This window comes from Elephas maximus, chromosome 10, assembly GCF_024166365.1.
Source record: "Elephas maximus indicus isolate mEleMax1 chromosome 10, mEleMax1 primary haplotype, whole genome shotgun sequence".
NCBI classification, from domain to species: domain Eukaryota; kingdom Metazoa; phylum Chordata; class Mammalia; order Proboscidea; family Elephantidae; genus Elephas; species Elephas maximus.
This window is the reverse complement of record NC_064828.1, coordinates 51,619,356-51,646,641: the sequence shown is the minus strand read 5'-3', so window position 1 is coordinate 51,646,641 and position 27,286 is coordinate 51,619,356. Positions and strand designations below refer to the sequence as shown.

General features: G+C 37.2%; 1 protein-coding gene across 5 annotated transcripts in view; it reads right to left on the bottom strand.

Annotated features, from left to right (window-relative positions):
• Positions 1–6,387: 6,387 nt before the first annotated feature.
• MIA2 (MIA SH3 domain ER export factor 2) overlaps positions 6,388–27,286 on the bottom strand; it is a 116,910-nt gene continuing 96,011 nt past the window's right edge. For 4 of the 5 annotated variants that reach the window (XM_049899462.1, XM_049899461.1, XM_049899463.1 and 1 more), the window contains 5 exons: positions 26,002–26,160; positions 13,870–13,992; positions 9,095–9,153; positions 8,234–8,468; positions 6,396–6,787 (listed from right to left, as the gene is read on the bottom strand). In XM_049899462.1, coding sequence (XP_049755419.1) covers positions 6,621–6,787; positions 8,234–8,468; positions 9,095–9,153; positions 13,870–13,992; positions 26,002–26,160 — 743 coding nt within the window. In that variant the 3' untranslated portion in view covers positions 6,396–6,620. Of the gene's footprint in view, positions 6,788–8,233; positions 8,469–9,094; positions 9,154–13,869; positions 13,993–26,001; positions 26,161–27,286 lie in introns of all 5 variants that reach the window. The other variant, XM_049899458.1, reaches the window with a different exon arrangement.

Sequence of the window (27,286 nt, the reverse complement as noted above, 5' to 3'; positions counted from 1 at the left end):
AATGAGAATGCAAATACTTCCTATCAGAACATTTGGGACACAGCTAAAGCAGTGCTCAGAGGTCAATTTGTATCAATAAATGCACACATATAAAAAGAAGAAAGGGCCAAAATCAAAGAATTATCCCTGCAACTTGAACAAATAGAAGGAGAGAAACAAACAAAACCCTCAGGTACCAGAAGAAAGCAAATAATAAAAATTAGAGCAGAATTAAATGAAACAGAGAACAGAAAAACAACTGAAAGAGTTAACAAGACCAAAAGCTGGTTCTTTGAAAAAATTAACAAAATTGATAAACCACTGGCCAAACTGACAAAAGAAAAATAGGAGAGGAAGCAAATAACCCAAATAAGAAATGAGATGGGCAATATCACAACAGATCCAACCGAAATGAAAAGAATCATATCAGATTACTACAAAAAATTGTACTCTAACAAATTTGAAAACCTAGAAGAAATGGATGAATTAATTTCTACAAACACACTACGTACGGAAACTAAAACAAACAGATGTAGAACAACTAAATAAACCCATAACAAAAGAAGAGATTGAAAAGGTAATTTAAAAACTCCCAACAAAAAAAGCACTGGCCCAGAGGGCTTCACTGCAGAGTTCCACCAAATTTTCAGAGAAGAGTTAACACCACTACTACTAAAGGTATTCCAAAGCATAGAAAATGATGGAATACTCGTAAACTCATTTAATGAAGCTAGCATATCCCTGATACCAAAACCAGGTAAAGGCACCACAGATAAAGAAAATTACAGACCTATAGCACTCAAGAACTTATATGCAAAAATCCTCAACAAAATTCTAGCCAACAGAATTCAACAACATATCAAAAAAATAACTCACCATGACCAAGTGGGATTCATACCAGGTATGCAGGGATGGTTCAACATCAGAAAAACAATTAATGTAATCCATCATATAAATAAAACAAAGGACAAGAATCACATGATCTTACCAATTGATGCAGAAAAGGCATTTGACAAAGTTCAACACCCATTCATGATAAAAACTCTCAGCAAAATAGGAAGAGAAGGAAAATTCCTCAACATAATAAAGGGCATTTATACAGAGCCAATGGCCAACATCATTCTAAATGGAGAGAGTCTGAAAGCATTCCCCTTGAGATCGGGAACCAGACAAGGATGCCCTTTATCACCACTCTTATTCAACATTGTGCTGGAAGTCCTAGCCAGAGCAATTAGGCTAGATAAAGAAATAAAGGGCATCCAGATTGGTAAGGAAGAAGTAAAAGTATCTCTATTTGCAGATGACATGACCTTATACACAGAAAACCCTAAAGAATCCTGAAGAAAACAACTGAAGCTAACAGAAGAGTTCAGCAGAGTATCAGGATACTAGATAAACATAGAAAAATCAGTTGGATTCCTCTACACCAACAAAAAGAACATTGAAAAGGAAATCACCAAATCAATACCATTTACAGTAGCGCCCAAGAAGATAAACTACTTAGGAATAAATCTTACCAGAGAAGTAAAAGACCTATACAAAGAAAACTACAAGACACTACTGCAAGAAACTGAAAAAGAACTACATAAGTGGAAAAACATACCTTGTTCATGGACAGGAAGACTTAACATTGTAAAAATGTCTTTTCTACCAAAAGTGATCCATAGACACAATGCAATTCCAATCCAAATTCCAATGACATTTTTTAACGAGGTGGAGAAACAAATCACCAACTTATAAAGAGGCCCCCGGATAAGTAAAGCATTACTGAAAAAGAAGAACAAAGTGGGAGGCCTCACTCTACATGATTTTAGAACCTATTATACTGCCACAGTAGTCGAAACAGCCTGTACTGGTACAACAAGAGATACATAGACCAACAGAACAGAATTGAGAATGCAGACATAAATCCATCCACATATGAACAGCTGATATTTGACAAAGGCCCAAAGTCAGTTAAACGGGGAAAAGACAGTCTGGTTAACAAATGGTGCTGGCATAACTGGATAACCAGTTATGCCAGTTAAAAAAAATGAAACAAGACCCATACCTTACTCCATGCACAAAAACCAACTCAAAATGGATCAAAGACCTAAATATAAAATCTAAAACAATAAAGACCGGAGGGGGGGTAAAAATAGGGACAATGCTAGGAACCCTAATATATGGCATAAACAGTATACAAAACATTACTAAAAATGCAGAAGAGAAACTAGATAACTGGGAGCTCCTAAAAATGAAACACCTATGCTCATCCAAAGACTTCACCAAAAGGATAAAAACATAACCTACAGACTGGGAAAACGTTTTTAGCTGTGACATTTCTGATCAGCGTCTGATCTCTAAAATCTACAAGATACTGCAAAATCTCAACTACAAAAAGACAAAACCCAATTATAAAATGGGCAAAGGAAACGAACAGGCACTTCACCAAAGAAGACATTCAGACAGCTAACAGATACATAAGGAAATGCTCACAGTCTTTAAAAAATCAAAACTACAATGAGATTCCATCTTACTCCAACAAGGCTGGCATTAATCCAAAAAACACAAAATAATAAATGTTGGAAAGGCTGTGGAGAGATGGGAACACTTACACACTGCTGGTGGGAATGTAAAATGGTACAACCACTCTGGAAATCAATTTGGCGCTTCCTTAAAAAGCTAGAAATAGAACTACCATATGGTCCAGCAATCTCAGTCCTTGGAATATTCCTAGAGAACTAAGAGCTTTTACACGAACAGATATATGCATACCCATGTTCTTTGCAACACTGTTTACAATAGCAAAAAGATGGAAGCAACCAAAGTGCCTATCAATGGATGAATGAATAAATTATGGCATATCCATACAATGAAATACTACGCATCGATAAACAATGATGAGTCCATGAAACATTTCATAACACAGAGGAATCTGGAAGGCATGCTGAGTGAAATTAGTCAGCTGCCAAAGCACAAATATTGTATGAGACCACTATTATAAGAAATCATTTAATCAGAGAAGAATATATTCTTTGATGGTTATGAAAGTGGGGAGGGAGAGAGTGAGGGAGATATTCACTAATTAGATGGTAGACCAGAGCTATTTTAGGTGAAAGGAAAGGCAACACACAATACAGGAGAGGGCAGCACAACTGGACTAAACCAAAAGCAAAGAGGTTTCCTGAATAAACTGAACGCTTTGAAGGCCAGCATAGCAGGGGCAGGGGTTTGGGGAACACGGTTTCAGGGGGCATCTAAGTCAACTGGCATAATAAAATCTACTAAGGAAATATTCTGCATCCCGCCTGGAGCAAAGCAGAATGGGGAACACCAAAGATACAATGTAATTATGAGCCCAAGAGACAAAAAAAAAAGGGCCACATAAACCAGACTACATCAGCCTGAGACCAGAACTAGATGGCGCCCTGCTACAACCGATGACTGTCCTGACAGGGAACACAACAGAGAACCCCTGAGGGAGCAGGAGAGCAGTGGGATGCAGACCTCAAATTCTTGTAAGACCAGACTTAATGGTCTGACTCAGACTAGAAGGACCGCGGAGGTCAGGGTCCCCAGACCTTCTGTTAGCCCAAGAGAGGAACCATCCCCAAAGCCAACTTTTCAGACAGGGATTGGACTGGACTATGGGAAAGAAAATGATACTGGTGAGGAGTGAGCTTCTTGGATCAAGTAGACACACGAGACTAAGTGGGCAGCTCCTGTCTGGATGGGAGATGAGAGGGCAGAAAGGGTCAGAAGCTGGTCGAATAGACACGAAAATAGAGAGTGGAGAGGAGGAGAGTGGAGAGGAGGAGAGTGGAGAGGAGGAGAGTGGAGAGGAGTGTGCTATCTCTTTAGGGGGAGATCAACTAGGGGTATATATATAGCAAGGTGTATATAAATTTTTATATGAGAGACTGGTTTGATATATACTTTCACTTAAAGCAAAAAAAAAAAATGAACCCAACAGAAAAGATATGAAAGATAATTTGTTTTTTAAATCAGGATATGATAAAGGGAAATAATACAATTTAAAAAAACAGGAAAGTGGGAGGATTGTGTATTTGTATAAAGCAAACTCACAGAAACCACATGTGGGCAAAGTAGAACTGCTCCACAAGGTTTTCAAAGCTAAGGCCTTTGGGAAGCAGGTCACCAGGCCTGTCTTCTGAGGAGCCTCTGGGTGAGTTTGAATTGCCAACCTTTCAGCTAGTAGTCTACAGCTTAACCCACATGGGGCCACTATGAGTTGGAATGAGCTTGATGGCAACTAACAACAACAACATAATGCAAACTAAAATGTGTCATTATTTTAAGCAACTACTGGTAAATGTGGGAAGAAAGTAAGGAGTAAACAAAAGTGATTAATTTGACCTTGATGTTTAAGAACGCTCACTTCTGAGTGACTCAGTAATTATGATACTGGGATTCACAAAGAAGGAAATGTATACTTAGTACATGACACTGAACAATAAAATTATAATGATGTAAATGTTATTTATTGATTCTCAAATTTTGATTAACCGAAGACCAAATACAGAAGATAGGTTATGCTTGGCATAGTATAATTACTAGCAACCTTGAAAATAAAAACACCTAGCTAACAGAATGTAGGAAATTAGCTGTGACAGAGGAGGAGGGAAGGTGAAAGAAAGGGAAAGATGCTAACTGAGGTTTGGGTATATGAAAATTACAAAGGTTACAACAGAAAACTGAAATCTGGATAAGTATCAAATTTGAAGAGGAAAAGAAGATGGGGGTGGGAATACTATAAGTGTGCTAAATCCTAATTTTGGATCTCAAGGATTAATAAATTGATAAATTTAATAAATCAAGAATTCAAATTTAGGCTACCCCCTAAAATTCTAGATACAGCAGAATTAAATAATGAACAGTTAAAAGGGAAACTATTTGGGAAATATAGCTGGGGATAAGGAAAAGAAGGGGGAAAATATACTATTCATTCTAAGCTATTCTCTTATTACTTGATTTGTTCCCATTTGGTCGTATTATTTTAATAAAAACATATTTTAAGGCTAACAATATCCATCATTCTAGACAATGTATTTTAAGCTAGTCAGCCTGTTATCAGCCTTTCCTGTCTCCCACTGTGCTCTCATCTTGTGCTTTCCTGCCTCCTCTGTGATTTTGCTCCCTCAGTTTATTACCACTCTGTGTTTAATTTTGCCTTCTCTTCTGTCCTTCCCTTCTGTCTTAGCTATGACAGGTCTATCCTACCCTAGGGCAAACAAACAAAAATTTAACTTGACCAGAATATTCTGCATAGTTTCTTTCCTATTTCTCTTCTTCCTTTTACTTTCCAACTTTAAAAAGTTGTCTTTATTTCCCCTGAAAGCTGGCATTTAAATAACAAATGTAACAATGCCATCACAGTCCTCATTCTACTTACTATTTTTCCAAACATTTCACATAGATCCCTTCTGTTTGTTTATTTTTTTCTGCACTGGGGGTGGAAGTGGGGAGGGGGTGGAAATACCTCACCAGATCAGTGTCCCAAAGACAAGTGGAAAAACGCTGGCATGAAACGTTCCGATTACAAATGCATCACTGCTTTGTTCAGTAATGTTTCATCTTCTGCCTTTTGGCAGTGAAAAAAATAAACAATCCAGTAAACTAAAAATAAACAAATTATCATCATAAGTATTGAGATATTTATTAGCTATACTTAATTTTCCCTTCCTTTCAAAATCATATTGATGTTCAAGTCTAATAATAAAACACAGACCTGATTGAGGAAAAATTCCCGTAAGGATATTGGGTCCAAAGCTCAAAATGATGGCACATGGTCTCGACAGAGTTATCCTGTAGTAAATCTCAACATTCTCTACAGAAAAGCCATTATCTTACAAATGAAGAGAAAAACAAGAAATAGAACTATAGAGAAAACCAGTGACTGAATTAAGAATTCCAAATTCTGAAATTCACCACTAAACAATATCCTGTTTTTTTTTAAAATATAATCCATTTTTATTTTTAAAAGTGTATTAATTTGTAGCTTGGAGTCATTTATGTCTATTTGTAAGAAAGAAGGTATATTTTTGGTAAGCTAATAGAATCAGAAAGACCAATACAAAGTATTAGTTTTGAGCTTCAAGTTACTGACAGAAGGAAAAAAGACTAATAAATGAAGCCACATTTATGGAAAAACTAGATGATTTTATTATTATTATTATAAATGCTAAACAAATCTTTAAACCAATTAAAATTTAATTAAGCACAAAGTTATTTTCACATTTGTCTACAACTACAGTAAATACAATTCTTGGCATAAAGACACAGGCTTTGGAATTTAAAACATCCCCAACTGCAAGATTTTATATATACATACATAAAAATACATATATATATATATATATATATATATATATATATATATATATCTGCAGTATTGTTTATGTGATAGTGGATTAATCAAATTAAAATAATTATATCATCTGGAATAAAATAAAATGGAAATAATTTACTCATAAGATTCATATTTAAATCATCTTTATTTATAAAATACTATCCTGAGAATTATAGTTCCGTTAAGCTTCAATTTGAGCAAAAGTATAATCACTTAAGTAACAGCAGTTACTTAAACTGAAAATGAGAGAGAAGTCAAAATTCCTTTTGAAGAGAAACCAAAAGTATTGTCAAGTTTCTTGCTGTGGTTCTGGACGTTCAGCAGCAGGCTCATCTGAAGGTGCAGTCAACGCTGGAGGGAATTCACTTCTACTTTCAGGATGTGGGGGTCGGGGGTAAAAGCCAGGTCTTGGGGGAAGATAAGGAGGAAAACCCCTTGGTGAATAGATGTTTCTCACTGTTCAAAGAGATTGGTAAAAGACATTTTTTAACTTTAAGCACCTGTACTAATAAATCATTAGTTTATAATTTCTAATACCTGTCTTTATACTCAAAAACTGACACCATAATAATTACTCGAGCTAAAACATATTCCAACTACACATGTAAGAGAAAATATCATTTTTAGACACAATTTTTGGCCTATGGAAATCTAGCACCAACATTTTAAAACAGGAGGGGAATTATTTCAAAAGAGACAAAACTTATTTCACAAACTCTTTCATTTCATATAATTTTCAGCAGATTTAAAAATCAGATCAGTGATTCCCAATTGTAATTTCATACTACCCTAAAACATTTCCAGTTATATCAAAGACTGTCTTGAAATCCTCCAAAGAAAATTTATTTTAATTCATCTTAAATTTTAGAAATAGAGGGGGAATATCGGGAAGGAATATCTACATCAAGCAAATAACAGGCTTCTGCCTAGTATTTGGTAACTGTGTATTTATTCTATAGGGATCTATAGTTCTAAATGGTAATGTATGGATATAAAAGAAATAAATTATTCCTTTTTTCTTATGTGAGGCTATGAAAGAATTCCAGTAAATTCAATAAACAGGCCAAACACATTTTAGGTTTGAAATAAAACGCATGGTAACTGTTTATGCAAAAACACTTTTACAAATACTTTAGCCAGTAATCTTAATGTTAAAATATAAATTGTAATTATTTTTGCCAACTGCCACAGTACCCAGTGCCTATCAAATAATTACGAATAACCTTAGTCTTAATATAAGACCGCTTCAAAAATCCAATGATTTTCTTAACTACTAAAATATACAAATAATTCCATACTAGTAAAATGAATCAAGTTGAAGCCTCATCCTTCCCAGTTTGGAAGAGCAATGGTATACTCACAGAACATGTGAAACTTATTCCTCTGCTGTATTAAAAAAAAAAAATTTTTTTTTTTTTTTTTAATATTACTAGGTGAATAAACAAACAAACAAAAAAAAAGCTCTTTGCCATCGAGTCAATTCCAACTCATAGCGACCCTACAGGACAGAGCAGAGCAAACTCTGCCCCATAGAGTTTCCAAGGAGCAGCTATGGATTTGTACTGCTAACCTCTTGATTAGCAGTGAAGTTCTTAACCACTGCACCACCAGGCCCCCTACTAGGTGAATTAAAAAAAAAAACCAAACCCACTGCTGTTGAGTCGAGTCCAAATCATAGTGACCCTATAGGACAGAGTAGAACCACCCATCCCACAGAGTTCCAAGAAGTGCCTGGTGGATTTGAACTGCTGACCTTTTTGGTCAGCAGCCATAGCACTTAACCACTACGCCACCAGAGTTTCCACTAGGTGAATAACCACTGCCGTCAGGTGAATAGATAGTAAAATTAATATCTCGGGTTTACTCTGTTAAACATATATTAAGTTTTAAAAAAAAGCATACTTGCTAATGGAGGATGTGGCGGGCCAAAGAAATCCCTTGGTGGAAAATAGTCTCGGGAAGGTCCAAACATGCTTCCAGGAGGAGGTGGAGGAAAAGGAGGCCCTCTTCTCAGGAAAGGCCCCCTTGCGTCCATTGGAAATACCGGACCTCGGACTGGAAGAAGAGGTGGAGGAACAAAGCCAGGTCTAGCTGCTTCACTTTCGGCAGGGAGAGACGAATCAGGCACATTTAAATTCTATAAAAAATTGACATATGGCAGTCACTAAAATCTGTGATAGTTTTCCTAAAAGCCTTAAGTTTACAAGAAACCTCAACACCTAGGCAGAAAACAGTGTAGGACTGTTGAACAGACTCCAGAGAAAGATTCAAACAGTTTTCCACATTAACATAACAGGTTGTTTTTAGCTATCAAAAACATTTTATTAACTCAACAGTTTTCACCAATAAAGTAATATTCTGGCTAAAGATAAAACACACATACAGTTTAAGAGCACCAAAATATACATTCTTTTTATCAAACATAACTAAAAACAGAAAATATAACATGCCTATCTTTGTATTTTCAAGGCAACCAAAACCAAGATTGCAAAATAGTAAACGAAAATGTACTTTAAAACGTTCAAATAAAAATCCAAATTCTTGTTTAACTATAAAGTAACTCAAATCTCTAACCTACCAATTGCACTTTATCACCACAGACTATAATCCAGAAATGAAACAGCTATAATGCAAAGTATGTTTGTCAAAAAAGAAAGCAGTTTTATATCAAAAACTAGATTGTTAGCTAAATTTCTATTCTAGTAAGCCAAGAGATTAGAAGGCTCCTCAAAACATGGATAAAATTCCACTTTCAATACTTACGCCAAGATCTTCTTTGGGGTAATTTTTACTGGATTCCATTTCTGAAGACATTGGCCCATCTAGAAATAGAGTTAAATGAAAATATAATTGATCAGTCCTTTCTTGGAATATCTCCGAGTCACAAAGGACACTATTATTTTCCCACTTCTCTTGTCTACACACAAACCAGCTTGACAACAGCATCCTGTATCAGGGCCACAAGAACAGCTTCGGGTCCCTGGGAATTTGGGGGGATTAGAAGTTCTGCAAAGGCATGTGGCAGTGATTTCTCCAGGTAGTTCCTAGGCAATCCTGTTGCAGCAGCCGCACAAGAAGACGCCTGTGACTGGGAGGTAGCATCCCTCTCCCTCCTTCCTTCCTTCCTTTGTTATTCCTCCATCAGATGACACAGACTAGCAATTTGAATTTGGCTACTGTTTCTCAATACGTATTCCTAGACTTTATCATGAAGAACTACTTGATCTCTGAGAACATAAATTCAAACCTCCCTCTCTATGTACCAGTTACCTAGCCTCTCCTAGCATTCTCATTTAGTTATTCCACTACACCTGTCTTTTGACCTCACTGAGGCCTCCAGTCCTCTGACCTGTGGGTTTTCTCCTTTCTTCACTTATTTCCCTGACTTACTAGGCTTCAAAGTTCATCACTTCAGCCAATTATTAATATCCTTGCCCTACTGGCTGTTTTTCACATGTGTTTGACAACATCTCAACCCTAGATTAATCTAATTCTCTCTTTCCACTTCGTCTGTCCCTGGGCTGCTGAGCACTGCTGGGGGTAAAATCACCACAGAGCCACACAGGCTGGCACCACTACAGGCTGAAGGATCTCCAGCTGCACGCTGCCTGGCCTTCCTCTGTGGCTGAACCACCTCTCCTCTCAGCAATTTCAAACCTTGCCCATTCTCCTCAAACTTACTACGGCAGCCACTTAGACTCTTCCTTAACTTTCTGTGACCAAACGTACAACCATATCTGCAAATACATCCCTCTAGCCTTTTCTCTCCCTCCTCTGATGGAAGACTCTTTCAAGCCAATCTGTGACTCTGTTCTTGTGCTCAGAATCCCTTTTCTTCAGTCTCCTCAGGAACCCTTCTCTCTCTGTTGGCTTGACTTCTCGCTCATTTCACTGCTGCTTCTTTCTCCTCCCTCACAAGGTCACTCCCTAATACGCATCCTTTGTGTTAAAGATGAAAGGGGGATGAAACCCTCAAAAAGTTAAACATGGGACTACCACATGATCCAGCAATTCCACTCCTAGATACACACCCAAGAGACTGAAAGCAGTGGTGCAGTCTCATGGGCACCCCTGTGCATTGCAGGACCACTCACAACTGCCAAAAGGTGGAAACAACCTAAATGTCCATCAACAGACAACTGGATAAACAAAATGTGGTATATCTATACAATGAAATATTACTCAGCCATGAAGAGAAAAGATGTCATATAGCATGCTATGACATGAATGAACCTTGAAAACATTATGCTGAGTGACATAAGCCAATCATAAAAGGACAAATATTGTATGATTTCACACATATGCAATACCCAAAATAGGCAAATGTATAGAGACCAAAGTTTAGCAGTGGTCACCAAGGGAGGGTGGCAGGGAGGGGAACATGAGGAGTCGATGTTTAAGAAGCAGTGAGTTTCTCTTTATGGTGATGGAAAATTTGACAACAGATATTGGTGATGGTTGCACAACATGATTAATGTAACTGATGTCACTAAATTGTACATGTGAAAAACTTTAAATTGGCAAATGTTGTGTTATATATATTTTTACAACAATTAAAAAAAAAATCTAAGAACAACAACAAAAACCCTATGGAGCACAGTTCTACTCCGACACGTGAGGTTGCCATGAGCTGGAATCGACTCAAGGACAACAACAACAGTCCTTATTTTATGTCACTTTCTACCACTTAAAATGCTCTCAGCCTTCAATCTTTTCTTGCTCTCCATTCCTCTTATTTTTCTAGATGCTCTTTCTCAGTCTCTTCGGTGGGTTTCAATCCTCCTAACCATTCTTAAATGGTGATGTCCTCAGAGTTCCACCCTCTTCGCTTCTAAATCTCTCCTTGAGAAACTCCATCCACTCCTACAGCTTTAATTAGATGTATTCTACTAATGATTTCCAGATTTATAATTCAGATTCAGATGTTTTCACCAGGACATCAAAGCCTGAACTGCCCACTTGAACATCCATGCAGGTGTATCACCAACCCAAAACCAAACCCACCGCTGTTGAGTCAATTCCAACTCATCGTGACCCTTTAGGACAGAGTAGAACTGACCCGTAGGGTTTACAAGCAGCAGTTGGTGGATCCGAACTGCTGGCCTCTTGGTTAGTAGTCGTAGCTCTTAGCTAAACCAAAAAACCAAACCAAACCCACTGCCGTTGAGTCGATTCCAACTCATAGCAACCCTACAGGACAGAGTAGAACTGCCCCACAGAGTTTCCAAGGAGTGCCTGGTGGATTTGAACTGCAAATCTCTTGGTTAGCAGCTGTAGCACTTAACCACTACGCCACCAGGGTTTCTGCTCTTAGCTAAAGGAACCACTAATTTTTTAAGTTCAATATGACACTCAAAATCTCCTCTGACAAGTTTGCTGCTGCTCCTTGCTTTTTGTCTCAGACAATGATTTGCATCTCTCTGATGGCTATTGATCACGTGCACCTTTTCATGTGTTGGTTGGCTGCTAGAATGTCCTCTTTGGTGAAGTGTTTGTTCATGTCCTTCGCCCATTTTTTAATTGGGTTGTTTGCCTCTTTGTTGTTGATGTTTTCTACATATTTTAGAGATTAGACTCTTATCAGATATATCATTCCAAAAGATTTTTTCCCAATCTGTAGCTTTTCTTTTTACCCTTTTGATAAAGTTTTTTGATGAGCATAAGTATTTAATTTCTAGGAAGTCCTAGTTATCTAATTTGTCTTCTGTTCCTTGTGTATTTATAGCTGTGTTTGGTAGAGACAATTCATTTTCATTCAATAAATGTTTACTGAGCACTAGTGCTAGCCAATGTGTTTCAATCATGTATCTCACCATTCTCCCTCAAGCAAATACCACATACTGACAAACTAATAATAACATCTTGTGTTTATATAGAACTTTTCTGTTTACAAAATACTTTCCACACACATTAACTCATTTAACCCCCAAGTCAAGTGATAACAGCCATTACCCATCAATGACTCGTGTTCTTTTGTTTTTGTCCATGTCATTTGTTATCACTGACATATACCCTCACCTCTCAATTAATTGCTCAAATACCTTCAAATACAGCTCAAATGCCACCACCTTCATGGAGCTTTCCCTGATTCTCCAAATAGACAGGTGTTCTCCCTTTCTCTGAAACCACCTGGCATACTTTCCAATGGGGTTTATTCTGACCAGTATGAAACACATATATTTGTCTTTCTGCCTTATTTAATTCTTAGCTTATTACAGGCAAAGACTACACATTACTATAACTGGTACACCTAACCTGTCATGCACCGTACTTTTTAAACTTTCCAAAAACAAAACCAAACCCACTGCCGTCGAGTTGATTCCGACTCATAGCGACCCAACAGGACAGGGTAGAACTGCCCCATAGAGTTTCCAAGGAGCACCTGGTGGATTCGAACTGCCAACCTTTTGGTTAGCAGCCGTAGCACTTAACCACTATGCCGTAAGGGTTTCCTTTTAAACATTAGGTACTTAATAAATACTTGCTAAATTGGATATAGCTTAATTAGGGGAAAAAATGGGAATGTAAAAAATTTTAAATAGCAGTAATTTAAAAGTGAAGGTTCAATCACATATATGCTTTCATTCCATAAAGCCTGAACTAATAGGAGAAACAATTTCAAAAGCGAAACAGACAGAAAGAATTAACTACCTAATAACAGAAATCCAGACTATGGTTCTTCTTTGCTTTGTATTCAAAAAAGATTGATTTTTCTAAAATAATAAGTATTTCAATTAGAGAATGTCCCACCAAATATACACTCTCTCCTGAGGTAGCTTTTTATCAACAAATTTAATTTCTACTTAAATATGTATATATTTTGAGAAATATATATTGAGACATCTTTTTATTTTCTTAACGTTATATACTTCTGATTGATACATTGGATACATGTGTTTCCCAGTCTCAGTGGGTTGCTGTGAGGTGGTTTATGTGAAAGAGTACCTGACAAATAGTAGGCTGTTCAGTCAACATTTAAGTTAAATTTGTCTTAAGTATAAAATGTTTAAACAAGGCAACCAATTACACCATCAACAATGCATGCACCCAAATTATTTTTCTGATGAATTTTCATATATCCATCCACATTTTGGGTTCAAACATAACAAGGATTGTGAGGATGGCACAGGACAGGGCAGTGTTTCGTTCTGTTGTACACAGGGTTGCTCGAGTTGGAACTGACTGGATGGCATCTAACAACAACAACAACATTCACATTTACTTGCCTAATTCCCCTGATTACTAAACAGGATATAGGTAAGTGGACTGAAAAAAACAGAAAATTAATCTTGGAACAGAGTACAATTTACCACCTAGGTGCAGACAGTAACTCCATTATTATGATGTTCAAATCACCACCAAAGTATATTCAGATACTATATTTGTATAATATAATGAAAAATATAAAATCAGAAACTTTTCAGGAAATAGATTTTGGCCTTAAAAGCTACTAGAGAAAACAATTATATTAGTCCTTTATTCAATTTCCAGTTCTTTAAGTACGCCACCATTATTAAAAAAGCCAAGGTGTTTCTTACCCGTTTTATCCATAGAAGGCATATTACAACTTCTGAGCTCTGCTGGTCCAGACAGTCTACCAGAATTAGAATAGTATCTATCTTGTCTTTGTGGAGGAAGAGCTGGATCAGGATATGGTTGGCCTAGAAAACAAGTTTTTAAAATATCTTCATTAGTACTTAAAAAAAAAAAAAATTAAGTTTACTTAAGTCTAATATATTGAATTTAAACATCTCTCTTGCTTCCTAAAAGACTTTGACCCATATTCTAGGGAGACAATTTTAGTAAAACAGCATATTTTATACTAAAAGCAATTAGGGAGAGAGCTATAAGCAAAGATGGGGGGGGTGGGGAACAGAAAATGTAAATACAGCAAGAAATTTAGCAGAACAGTTGGTGATTAAAAAAAAAAAAATTGTCACCAAAGCAGAAAGAGTATCATTCAGAGGTCACAGGTGGTCAAATTTTCAGTAACTTCAACATTTTGGAATTTAGCATCCATGCAAAACTAAAGGGAAAAAGCTTTGACTCAGCAGGTGAATAGATGGTTAACACTGCTCATATTAAGGCCATCTGGACAGACATATATTTAGACAAAAACTCTGACTCAGGTAGTGATATAGCCACCCTTTTCTTTGTCCCCAGAGGCCATTTATAATGATAAAATGGTAACTCCTGGGTCCTTGTGGAACTCATCATTCTTGAAAAAACATAGGCAGTCTATTTCATCCCTGGGAGGCAACAGCACACTTTCATAGACTGGGTGTGCATATGTGTCCAGTTCCAGAAGTATGAGGAAGGTCAGAGGGGATAAACTGGGTGACTGTCTCTCTCCCACCCTATTACTGATATGGATGAAGCGAATACACACACACGTACACGTGTGTACACGCATATCTGAAGCAAATGCTAATAAGTAAATTCTGGGAGGTCAGATAACAGGAATTTGCCATATTATTTAGTTCTGTGGCATTCAGCAGGTTATGCAACCTCTCTGTACTTTCGCTTCTCCATCAGTAAAACAGGAATAACACCCTTAGAGTTGTTAGAATGATTTAAAAAGGCACTTAGCGTAATATGTGGCACAAAGTATGCGCTGAAACCTAATTGCAATGATAAATTTATAGTTTCCATTTTATGATTATAAACTATATTAGAAATATACTGTTTACTGCTCTCATTCATATTCATGACCATAAATTTCAAATGGGCACCCAACACTGCCCTATAATCACTTTATTGAAGTTTTAGTTCCTCCACTCTCCTAAATAGCTATTGCATACCTTCTTCTCGCTTTTAAATCTCCAGTAATTCCCTCCTCTTCCATTCCCCTCAGCTGATGATACTACCTCATCAAGAAAACTGATAAATGTTTTTTAAAGGCCTTTAACAATACTGAAAGCTAGCAAAGCAGTAAGGTATTATGGGACCAAGATCTTTGAGATAAGGAAACAAAGATTTGCCCAGCATTTTAGGCTACTCTTCAATGAAGCCATTAAATTGAAAATTACCTAGCAAAACCCAATATTAACCATTAATACCTGGTTAAATTTTATTTACTTAGCTAAATTGACTACATAGATCACTTAATTCAAACCCATCTGTGTGTAAAAGGACTAAGGCCTAGAGAGAGAAAACAAGTTGGCAAAATCAGACAAAAAGATAAAGACTGAAAACCATATTTTTTTATTTCCAATCTAATTATTTTTTCACCTATACCATTCTTGCTCTACAACATGTAATCTAAGTTATAAACATACATAGGAATGTTAAAGTAACAGATACATTGCACTACAGACACAAAATCAATTTTGCGTACAAATTGTCCTTAAACAGAATTAGCCTTATTCTAAAATGGTAGTCAATTTTGCCAGCACTCATCTGTCAGTCTGTCATATTGTGGTGGCCTGCATGTTGCAATGACAACTGGAAGCTATGCCACTGCTATTTCATGTACCAGCAGAGTCACCCATGGTAGGCAGGTTTCAGGGGAGCTTCCAGACTATGATAAACTAGGATGAAGGACTTGGTCATCTACTTCTAAAAAATTGGCCAGTGGAAACCTTATGAATAAGCAGTGACAAAAATATACATATGTACACGTATGTTCACTGCAGCATTATTCACAATAGCAAAAAGATAGCAACAATCTAAGTGACCATCAACAGATGAATGGATAAACAAATTGTGTTACATAAATACAATGGAATACTACACAATTATAAAGAATAATGAGGAGTTTGTGAAACACCTTATAACATGAATGAATCTAGAGGATATTATGCTAAGTGAAATAAGCCAATCACAAATGTACAAATATTTTATGGTCTCACTTTTATAAAAAGTCAAGAATAGGTATACACAGAGAAGGTAACGTTCTCTGATGGTTCCTAGGGGTGGGGAGGGAGGGAGGGAGGGAGGGAGAATTACTTTCTAGAGAGTAGACATTTTATATTTTTAGTGATAGGAAAGGCAATACTCAATATGCGTGAAGTCTGCACAACTTGCCCAAGGTAAACAAACACACTAAGTACGCAAGAATAAGGGACAATTTTGGTAAATGCTGTAACATACAATTCTGCCACAGTAACAACCAAAAAAATATATGTGTTGTTACACAGTTAGACACGTATCCGTATATGTGTATAGGAAGGCACATACGAGTGTACAGGTGTACACATGCAGGTATATCTGTAGGTACACGTACATACATGTTTATATATTGTATATATATTCATATTTATAATTAACCACATAGACACTTGAGACTAGGTTGGCATCTCCTCCCTGGAAGGGAGATGAGAGGGTAGAGGGGGTTAGAAGCTGGCGAAATGGACACGAAAAGAGAGAGTGGAGGGAGGCAGCGGGCTGTCTCATTAGGGGGAGAGCAATTGGGAGTATGTAGCAAGGTGTATGTTTTTGTGTGAGAGGCTGACTTGATTTATAGTTAACCACATAGGGGACACAGTAACAGATACTTTTTAGACATAACAAAACACCTTGTGGGACTGGATTATTGGGTTTGTGGGACAACTCGGTCAGTTGGCATAACATAGTTCATAAAGATAATGTTCTATATCCTAGTTTGGTGAGTAGCATCTGGGGTCTTAAAATCTTATAATCGGCCATCTAAGATACAATTATTGGTCTCTACTCATCTGGAATAAAAGAGAATGAAGGTTCAAAGAAGAAACTACTCCACAGGATTAACAGGCCATATGAACCACAGCCTCGTACAGTCTGAGACAAGAACTAGACGGTGTTGGGTTCCACTACCAACCATTCTGACAAGAGATGCAACAGAAGATCCCAGATAGAAAGGAACAAAAATGTAGAACAAAACTCAAAATCCTAAAACAGGCCAGACTTACTTGACCAACAGAGACTAGAGGAACCCCCTAGACTACTGCCCTAAGATACCCTTTGAATGTGGAGCTGAAACCACTCCCAGTGGTCACCTTTCATCTAAATAATAGACTGGGTTATAAATAGACTGTGCTCGCTTAAGTAATCAACTATATGAGACCAAATGGTGAACAGGTACCTTAAAACAAAGATGAGAAGCTAAGGAGGGACTGGAAAGCTAAAGGAATGGAAACAGAACAAAAAGAATGGAAATAATGAGAATATTGATGTGTTGTGAAAAACGTAACTAATGTCATGGAACAAGTTGTATAAAGATTGTTAAATGGGAAGGTAATTTGCTATTTAAACTTTCATCTAAAACACAATAAAATATTAAAAACAAAACAAAGACCATGTGAATAACAGTGGAACACTGTTTGATATAGTGCCACAAGATGAGCCCCTCAGGGTGAAAGGCACTCAAAATATGACTGAGAAAAAGGTGCCTCCTCAAAGTAGAGTCAACCTTAACAACACGGATGAAAAAAGCTTCTGAAACTTTCATTTGATGATGTGGCACTACTCAAAATGAGAAGAAACAGCTGCAAACATCCATTAATAATCAAATGCAGAATGCACAAAATACGAATCTAGGAAAATAGGAAGTTGTCAAAAATGAAATGGAATGCTTGTAGATAGATATCCTAGGCATACTACTAAGCTACAATGGACTGGTATTGGCCATTCTGAACCAGACAATCATATGGTCTATTATGATGGGAATGACAAATTGAAGAGGTACGGTGTTGCATTCATTGCCAAAAAGAACATTTCAAGATCTATCCTGAAGTATAATGCTGTCAGTGATAGAATAATATCCATACATCTACAAGAAAGAACAGCTAATATGACTATTATTCGAATTTACACCCCAACCACTAATGCCAAAGATGAAGAGATTGAAGATGTTTATCAATGTCTGCAGTCCGAAATTGATCAAACATGCAATCGAGATGCATTGATAATTACTGGTGATTGGAAAGGGCAAGTTGGAAACGAAGGAAGATCAGTAGTTGGAAAATACGGCCTTGGTGACAGAAATAACACCAGAGATGGCATGACAGAATTTCGCAAGACCAATGACTTCTTCATTGGAAATATCTTTTTTTCAACAACATAAAACAGTGACTATACACGTGGGCCTTGCCAGGTGGAAAGACACAGGAATCAAATCAATGACATATGTGGAAAGAGATGATAGAAAAGCTCAATATCATCAGTCAGAACAATGCCAGGGGCTAAATGCAGAACAGACCATCAATTGCTTATACCCAAGTTTAAGCCGAAGCTGAAGAAAATGAAAACAAGTCCACTAGAGCCAAAGCACAACCTTGAGTATATCCCATCTGAATTTAGAGACCATCTAAAGAAAAATTTGACACCTTGAACACTAATGACCAAAGACCAGACAAGTTGTGAGAATACATCAAGGACATCACACATGAAGAAAGAAAAAAGTCATAAGAAGATAGGAAAGAAAGAAAAGACCAAAATGGATGTCAGAAGAGACTCTGAAACTTGCTCTTGAACATGCTGCAGCTAAAGTGAATGTAAGAAATGATGAAGTAAAAGAGATGAACAGAAGTACAGCCATATAGTGCATAAACGTCTGATGACATATACTTCTGTGGTCCCATAAGGTTATATAGGGATATCAGCGGTGTGTTTACGGCATTTGCAACCTAAGGGCACTCCAGCTGGCTCGTAAAGTACATGGGCCTCCCATGCTGATAAGTGCAAGCAGGCATACAAGCAATCACTTAGCAACACAAGGCGGGCAGTTGGATTAACAAATGGAATGCATGCAAATTGCCTGCTTGCTCACATTGCTCAGCATGTGAGGCCCATGCACTTGGAGAGCCAGCTGGTGACCACTTAGGTGGCATTTGCCATAAACACACTGCTGATTTCCTCATATAACTTTATGGGACCACAGAGGTACATACAGTTGAATGTTGCCTGAATGGCTGTTATGTGGCAAATGACTGCACGGTGTCTACACAAGATCCCCATTATATAGTGTCTTATTTTACAGAATGCATTATGGACATTAAGCGATGCATGACTATATTATAATGAAATGCGTAAAGATCTGGACCTAGAACACCAAATGGGAAGAACAAAGTCTCCAGAAACTGATGGAATAACAACTGAGATGTTTCAATGATCAGATGCAACGTTGGAAGCACTCACTAGTCTATGCTAAGAAATTTGGAAGACAGTTACTTGGCCAATTGACCAGAAGAGATCCGTATTTCTGCCCATTCCAAAGAAAGCTGATCCAACATAATATGGAAATTATCGAACAATATCATTAACAGCACACACAAATAAAATTTTGCTGAAGGTAATTAAAAAATGGTTGCAACGGGTAGAGAAAGGGAGAGTGTTGACACAACGCGGAGTTAGCAACCAATGTCACAAAACGATTTATATATTAATTGCTTAATAAGAAACTAATTTGGTCTGTAAACTTTTACCTACAGCATATTAAAAAAAAAAAAAAAAATGGTGGCATATCAATAGGGTACTGCCAGAAATTCAAGCCGGATTCAGAAGAGGATGTGGAATGAGGGATATCATTGCTGATGTCAGATGGATCTCGGCTGAAAGCAGAGTATACCAGAAAGATGTTTATCTGTGTTTTATTGACTATGCAAAGGCATTCGACTGTATGGATTATAACAAATTATGGATAACACTGCAAAGAATGGGAATTCCAGAACATTTAATTGCACTCATGCAGAACCTGTATATACATTAAGAGGCAGTTGTTCGAACAGAACAAAGGGGATGCTGTGTGGTTTAAAATCAGGAAAGGTGTGCGTCAGGGTTGTATCCTTTCACTGTATTTATTCAACCTGTATGCTGAGCAAATAATTGTGGAAGCTAAACTATATGAAGAAGAGCATGGCACCAGGATCAGAGGAAGAATCATTAACGACCTGCAATATGCAGATGATACAACCTTGGCTGGTGAAAGCAAAGAGGGCCTAAGCACTTACTGATGAAGATCAGAAACTACAGCTGTAAAAATGGCTTGGGAGTGATGTCTGACCTCCTCCAGCTCCACAAGGGGGAAGGAAAATCAAGATCAACAACACAAGGCTGACTCCCCTGAGACAGAGGCCAGACAAGCCCCCTCTCTCCACCATCTTCACCAATTCTAACACCAGTCATCCCTCCCACAGCCCTCTCTACTTCTCTGCTGGGTTCAATCATTGATTGCAACGGCCACACAGAACTCACAGACCGTACTCACAATTATGAGGTTTACGAGGAAAGTAACAGGTTACGACTCAGGTACAGGAACACGCAAGGATACAGTTCTTCATCAGAATAGCCTCTTCCCAGTCATGCTCACAAGCACGCCTCCTCCTGGCCCTTAATCTCTGCCCAAAGGCATTCAGCTTTCTTGCTACATGGGCTTCCCAATGCACTGTCTCCTGCTGCTGGATCTTCAGGGTTACAGCTTGCTTTCTGTCTCCTGGGTCCAGGAGCTTCTCACTGCAGGGATCCCGGGTCCAAAGCACATGCTGGCTCCTGGCTGTTTTTCCTTGGTGGTGAAGTCTTCTCTTTCCCGCCTCTGCGGTCACTCATATCAAGCCCAGTAGGATACCAAAACCAACCAATCCCTTTGGTGGGCTACAATTACCCTATCTGCATAGTCCCCCCCAATCAGCTGGGTGGGAGTTACAGGACCATGCCTACAAAGGCCACACAAAAGCAAGCCATCATACCACAACAGCCTGTATAGATTATACCTCTAAATAAAGAAAACAAAAATCCTCACAATTAGACCAATAAGCAACATCATAATAAATGCAGAAAATATTGAAGTTGTCAAGGATTAAATTTTACTTGGATCCACAATCAACACCCATTGAAGTAGCAGTCAAGAAATCAAACGATGTACTGCGCTGGACAAGTCTGCTACAAAAGACATTTTTAAGGAAAAAGGAATAGCAGGAATAAGAGGAGGATACGGAATGTGTGGCTGATTGCCTCCATGAATAACTGCCTCCTATGCCCTGAGACCTGAAAACTGGATGGTGCACTTTGACCAATGAACATTTTGACTTTGTGGAGCCATGGATGGTGGGTAAAACCCAGTGCTGTCGATGGATGGTGGGTAAAACCCCTGAAAATAGTGCCCTGAGGTAATATTTAAACCTTAAACCAAAAGTATCCCCTAAAGTCATTTTAAAACCAAACTGTTTAGCTTAACTAGTAAAAAAGGTCAGCCTTGGGATTATGCTCTTTTAAGAACTATCTATATGGGATCAAACTGACAACAGCAACTTTAAAGATTACATAGAGACCTATGGGAGAGTGAGTTTATGTCAATAAGGGAAGAACAACTCAGAAATGGAGGGTGAGGATGGTTGCACAGCTCAAAGAATGTAATCAAGGTCACTAAATTATACACACAGAAACTGCTGAATTGGTGTATGTTTTGCTATGTATATTCTCAAAAAAAAACAACAAAAAAAAAATGGACCTCTTTAAAGTGTTAAAAGATGTCACTTTAAGGACTGAGGTACACGTGACCCAAGCACTGGTATTTTCAATTGCCTCATATGCATGGGAAAGCTGGACAGCAAATAAGAAAGACCAAAGAAGAATTGATGCCTTCAAATTACGGCGTTGGCAGAGAATACTGAATATACCATGGACTGCCAGAAGAACAACCAAATCTTTCTCATTAGAAGTACAACCAGGATGGCCCTTAGAATCAAGGATGGTGAGAATCTGTCTTACATACTTTGGATATTTTATCAGGAGGGACCAGCCCCTGGAGAAGGACATCATGCTTGGTAGAGAGTCAGTGAAGAAGAGGAAGACCCTCTATAAGATGGACTGACACAGTGGCTACAACAATGTGCTCAAACATAACAACAACTGTGAGGATGCAACAGGACTGAGCAGGTTTTATTCTGCTGTACACTGGGTTGCTATTTGTTGGAACTGACTCTATAGCACCTAACGACAACAACATAAAGTTTTGTCTTTTAATCTTTAATAATCATTAACAGTGCATACAGAGTTATAGAAGAATAAATGAGGTAGCTATTAAAAATAATAAGAACAATATTTTAATTACTTGAAGAAACTAGGTTTATACTTGCTAATGCTAACAAAATCTCTAAGGAATAAAAATGTCTGAAATAGGATATGTGAGAAAAAGGACAAGCTATAACATATTTTTCCAACTATATAAATAATGCTTTTTTTCCCCTTCAAAGTGTTTAATAGTGTAGAAATAAGTTATTAAAAACAATGGAATTACCAACTTTTTTAATTATTTCCGCCAACTTAAGTCAATAGGAATGTAAAAAATTTCTGCTAAGTATAAGGGGGACGTATGAATATTACAAAGTATGCTCAACAGAACTAAATGACAACTAAGCTTCAAACCACTAGAGAATCCATATATTCTTCAAAAGTTTATTTTAGTTGTTATATTATTTTTTAACATAACAAATACTTTAAATTATTTTAAATTTTAGAAAAATCTTAAAGACACAATTATTAGTGGGAAGCAGGGCTCTTCATGAGTCCCAATAATTCAACCCTAAAATAACAATGTATGTGTGCGTGTGTGGAAACTCTGGTGGCATAGTGGTTAAGAGCTACAACTGCTAACCAAAAGGTCAGCAGTTCAGATCCACCAGGCACCCCTTGGAACTCCATGGGGCAGTTCTACTCTGTCCTGTAGGGTCGCTATGAGTCGGAATTGACTCGACGGCAACGGATTTGGTTTCAGTTTGGTGTGTGTCTGGCAGGGAGGGAGGGGTGGGTGTTACTTTAGAATATTACCACCTGTATTTTACAGAAGCCCATATTTTGGAGATGATAAAACAGTTACAGGTAAAATGAATGGCTCAACGTTGTATAAAACGTTAGCAGAAAAAAACCTAGGATCCCTCGTTCCTTGTTCAGTGTTCTAATTTATCAATTAGTTAAATGGAATACAAAAAAAAAAAGAACCTACCCTGAAGCCTCTTCGGTAACTATTTGGGTGGGGTGAGGATGTACCAAAGGCTAATGTGGAATATTTTTGTAATTCTACAGTGGCTAGGAACAGGGCTAACAGTTAATGCATTTATTAGTATTACTTCAACTCAAGCTAGAGCCTCAGAAGTCATTTGACCCCCCTCATCCAGTCATAAAGTTAAGAACAGCATCCAACATTCCTTGGCTGTGTCTGCAGAATTATACTTCTTCACTGAGATTAGAGTTGGCACAGGTAACCCTATGTCAAACCAGATGGACCAAGTGCAGTATTTGGAGACACTCTCTAAAGAACAGCTACATCTCTCTTCTCTAAAGACTTACCAATTTAGAAGCTCACAACTATGAACTTTTAGTTAAGCTTCGATGAAAATTATGGATACCAGGTTCTACTTCTAGTATCGAAGAATAAGCTCGTAACAAACTGACCCTCCAAAGATAACTATAAACTCTAGGCAATATACCAAAAAAAACTATCTAAAGGCTCTGAAACAGCAACAAATGGAGCATTAACGAAGGTAGGCAGATTTGGAAAACGAGCAGAAACTTGGAAAAGGGACAAGCACTGTGTGAGTTTCCCATTGTTGTGATTTAGCCTAAAAGCAAACCACAGTTGAGGTATAGCAAAGAGTAACAAAAATTCCAATGGAACATAGGCCATCTTTCTAGCTAAAGAACCAGAAGACAAAATCCAAGGCAGTGAGAGTGGAGAATCTCAGAGAGACAGCCAGAGAGGTGGAGCCCAAACTTTTCTGAATAAACCCTGCCCAAGTCTACAGCTGACCCCTGAGCTACACATGTGTAAGTCAAACTTAAAACAGTTTTTAACCAAAACTAAACTGATACTTGACCTGCTGCCCATGAAAGAGGGTGTTTGCAGTTCAGGTCTTACCAAATGTTTTAGTTATCTAGTGCTGGTATAACAGGAATACCGCAACTCTCTTCCCCCATCTCTGCTTCCTAGCTTGCTTGTTTAATACCCTTTATATCTCAAAAGCGATTGACTCAAGATATACCCTACACTAATCCTGCCTCATTAACATAACAAAGACAATCCATTCCCAAATGGGATTATAACCACAGACATAAAGGTTAGGATTTACAACACATATTTTTGGGGAACATAATTTAATCCATAACACCAAGTTAACTGTCTTTAAAAACAAAACCAACAACACTCTTCAGAAATATAATAGAATTCAGAACCTACACAATGTCCTGGATACAATCTAAAATTACTCAATATACCAAGAAACAGGAAAATACCCATTCTTAAGGGAAAAGATAATCCATTAGAGGCCAATCTCAAGATAATTCAGATATTGGAATGATCATGTAAGGATTTAAAGCAGCCCTGGGGGAACAGTGGTTAAGAGCTTGGCTGCTAACCAAAAGGTCAGCAGTTCAAATCCACCAGCTGCTCCCTAGAAACCCTATGGGGCAGCTCTACTCTGTTCTTACAGGGTCACTGTGAGTCAGAGTCAACTTGTTGACAATGGGTTTGGGTTTTTTCGGTATTATCACATTATGCTTCATGAGTTTAAAAAATGTTTATGCTGAACAAAAAGATAAGAAATCTCAGCCAAGAAATCAAAACTACAAAAAAAAAAAAAAAAAAAGAACCAAATGGAAATTCTAGAACTGAAAAATTAAATAACTAAAATAAAGCATTTACTGGGTGAGTTTAATAGCAGAATGGAGACGACAGAGGGAAAAGTCAATAAACTTGAAGACAGATCAAGAGAAATTGTCCAATCAAAAGAAGAAAGAAAAAAAAAAAAAAAGGAAACAAAGAGACTCAAGATCTGTAGGACAATACTGAAAGGTCTAAAAATTATGGGTTTCAGGCAATTCTTAAATGACACGTAAATATTTCCTGATTTTATGGAAGAGGAACAAATTGATAATTAAAAGAACTATATTATATTAGTAGTGGAAAGAACAGTGGCCTAGGAATTGGGAATCTGAGTTCTAGTTACAGCTAGTCACCTAGCTGTTTTACCTTAAGAATGTCAGCTAATCTCTTTGGGAACTCAGTGTCCTTGTCCATATACTGAGGGTTTTGGTTAGACTGGTGGTTTTCACATTTAGCTAATTCTCAGAATGTCCTAAGGAGCTTTTTTTTCAGAAATACAGGGTCACCTCTACAGTTCACGTTCAGAAGGTCCTGTCTGAGACGGAACCCAGGTATCTGTATATTTTTTTTCAGGTTCCTTAGGTGATGTCTGATGATTAGTCAAGTTTGAGAACCACTACACTAGATTGTATTTTTGAGAGACAAGCAGAGCACACGACAGAGAATTCTGGAACTGATAACTTGTGAATTCTTTAAAGAAAAGGTCCTCTATACAGGTATAGATATGATTTCCCTCAAAATCTTGCAGTAACGTCCCTTAAGACAAGGGCTGCATTTTACTAATCCTTGTTTTTATCACAGTTAAATATGCTCAAATGAATGTTAAATTAAAAACATTCCATTTAGGGGCAAAAACTGCTTTCTATAATGTGAACAATTACCCCTAATTATTCCATTTGGAAATTCATGTTTTGTTGTTTTCTAATACGTGTCATATAGGGTCGCTCTGAGCTGGAATGGATTCAACAGCATACAGCAACAATAGCTTGTGTCATGTTTTTCTTATGACAGGGCACACTGTTGCTCCTCTTTTCTCCTATTTCTGTATGTTCCACATACTAGCTGCCTTTCAAATATAAACATACTCTTTACAAACCTGATGGAGGGATCATCATCCTACGATCTTGTTCCCATGGAGGAGACAAGGAACCAGTGTCAGAAGCTGCTCTTTGAGGATCAAGTAACCTATCATAGCTTGATTCTCCTCTCTCATTGGTAATCTGATGGTCCAGAAGATTCCCTGGTCCTCTTGAATCTAATTACAGGAAAAAAATACAATTCTGTTTTATCTAGGAAATTATGGAGAGCTATAAACAAACAAAATTCAAGTGCTATTTAAAGAGTGAAAACAAAGTTGTCCTAAAAATACATTAGACTATATATCCTGCAAAGCCATTTCTATGACAAGGAAAAAATAATTTTGCCAAGTGCATAAACAAACATTTGCCTAAAAATTTCATTTTTAAATATTATCATAATCATTGATTACCTGTTTTAAAAAAAAAGACAAAAAACAAGCAACTGAGTTTAAACATAAAATCCGTGATTAAAGCTATAAATACTAAGTCTGAAAAATAAGGGAAGAAAGTAAATTGCAATGTAAAGATTTCTAAGCCAGATACAGTAATTATAAAATGAGGTATTTGCTGCTTAACTAATATTCCAATACTCTGTATCAAAATGAGAATGATTCCTTTAAAACAATTATCTTAGGAGCTATAACCTATTTCAATAATTCTGCTACTACTAAAGTATTTTTTAAAACAACTCTTTTGGAAATATCCTCAGATTAGTTTAAAAGCCACACAATAAACTGAGTCTCAATGCTGTAACATAACTCTCTACTTCTTCCCAAAATAATTTTAACCAATGTGACCATAAACTTTATATCCACCAAATAAATTTGGCTCTATAATGCTTTCAGCAGTTCCTAAATATCAAATTCACCTCAACGAGAGAGCCCACAAGCTCTGAAGGCGAGTATAAAACAAGGGTTTTAGCAATAACAGCATTGATGGAATAAACACTTGAAACAAGATAACACTCATTTGGCATCCTTGCACTAAAATGGAAGTGAATCATTTTAAAATTCCCTTCTTATGACCACAGATAGTAACTTGACTTAAAGCCCATATTCGATTGAAAAGGAAAACAAAAATATAAAAATTATTTTAAACATTCAATTAAACAAATATATACTAATACCTCATTTATCTGTCATTGAGGGGAGAATGAGGTCTTCTTAAATTATATTGTCCAGAAAACAAAAGCTTATTCCTTTCAAGGAATAACTTAAAAAAAATTTTTTTCAATAGAAGTCTTTCTAAAACGGTTCCCACATTTCAGTACCTCCTTTAAGAGAGGAGACCAAAATTAATTTG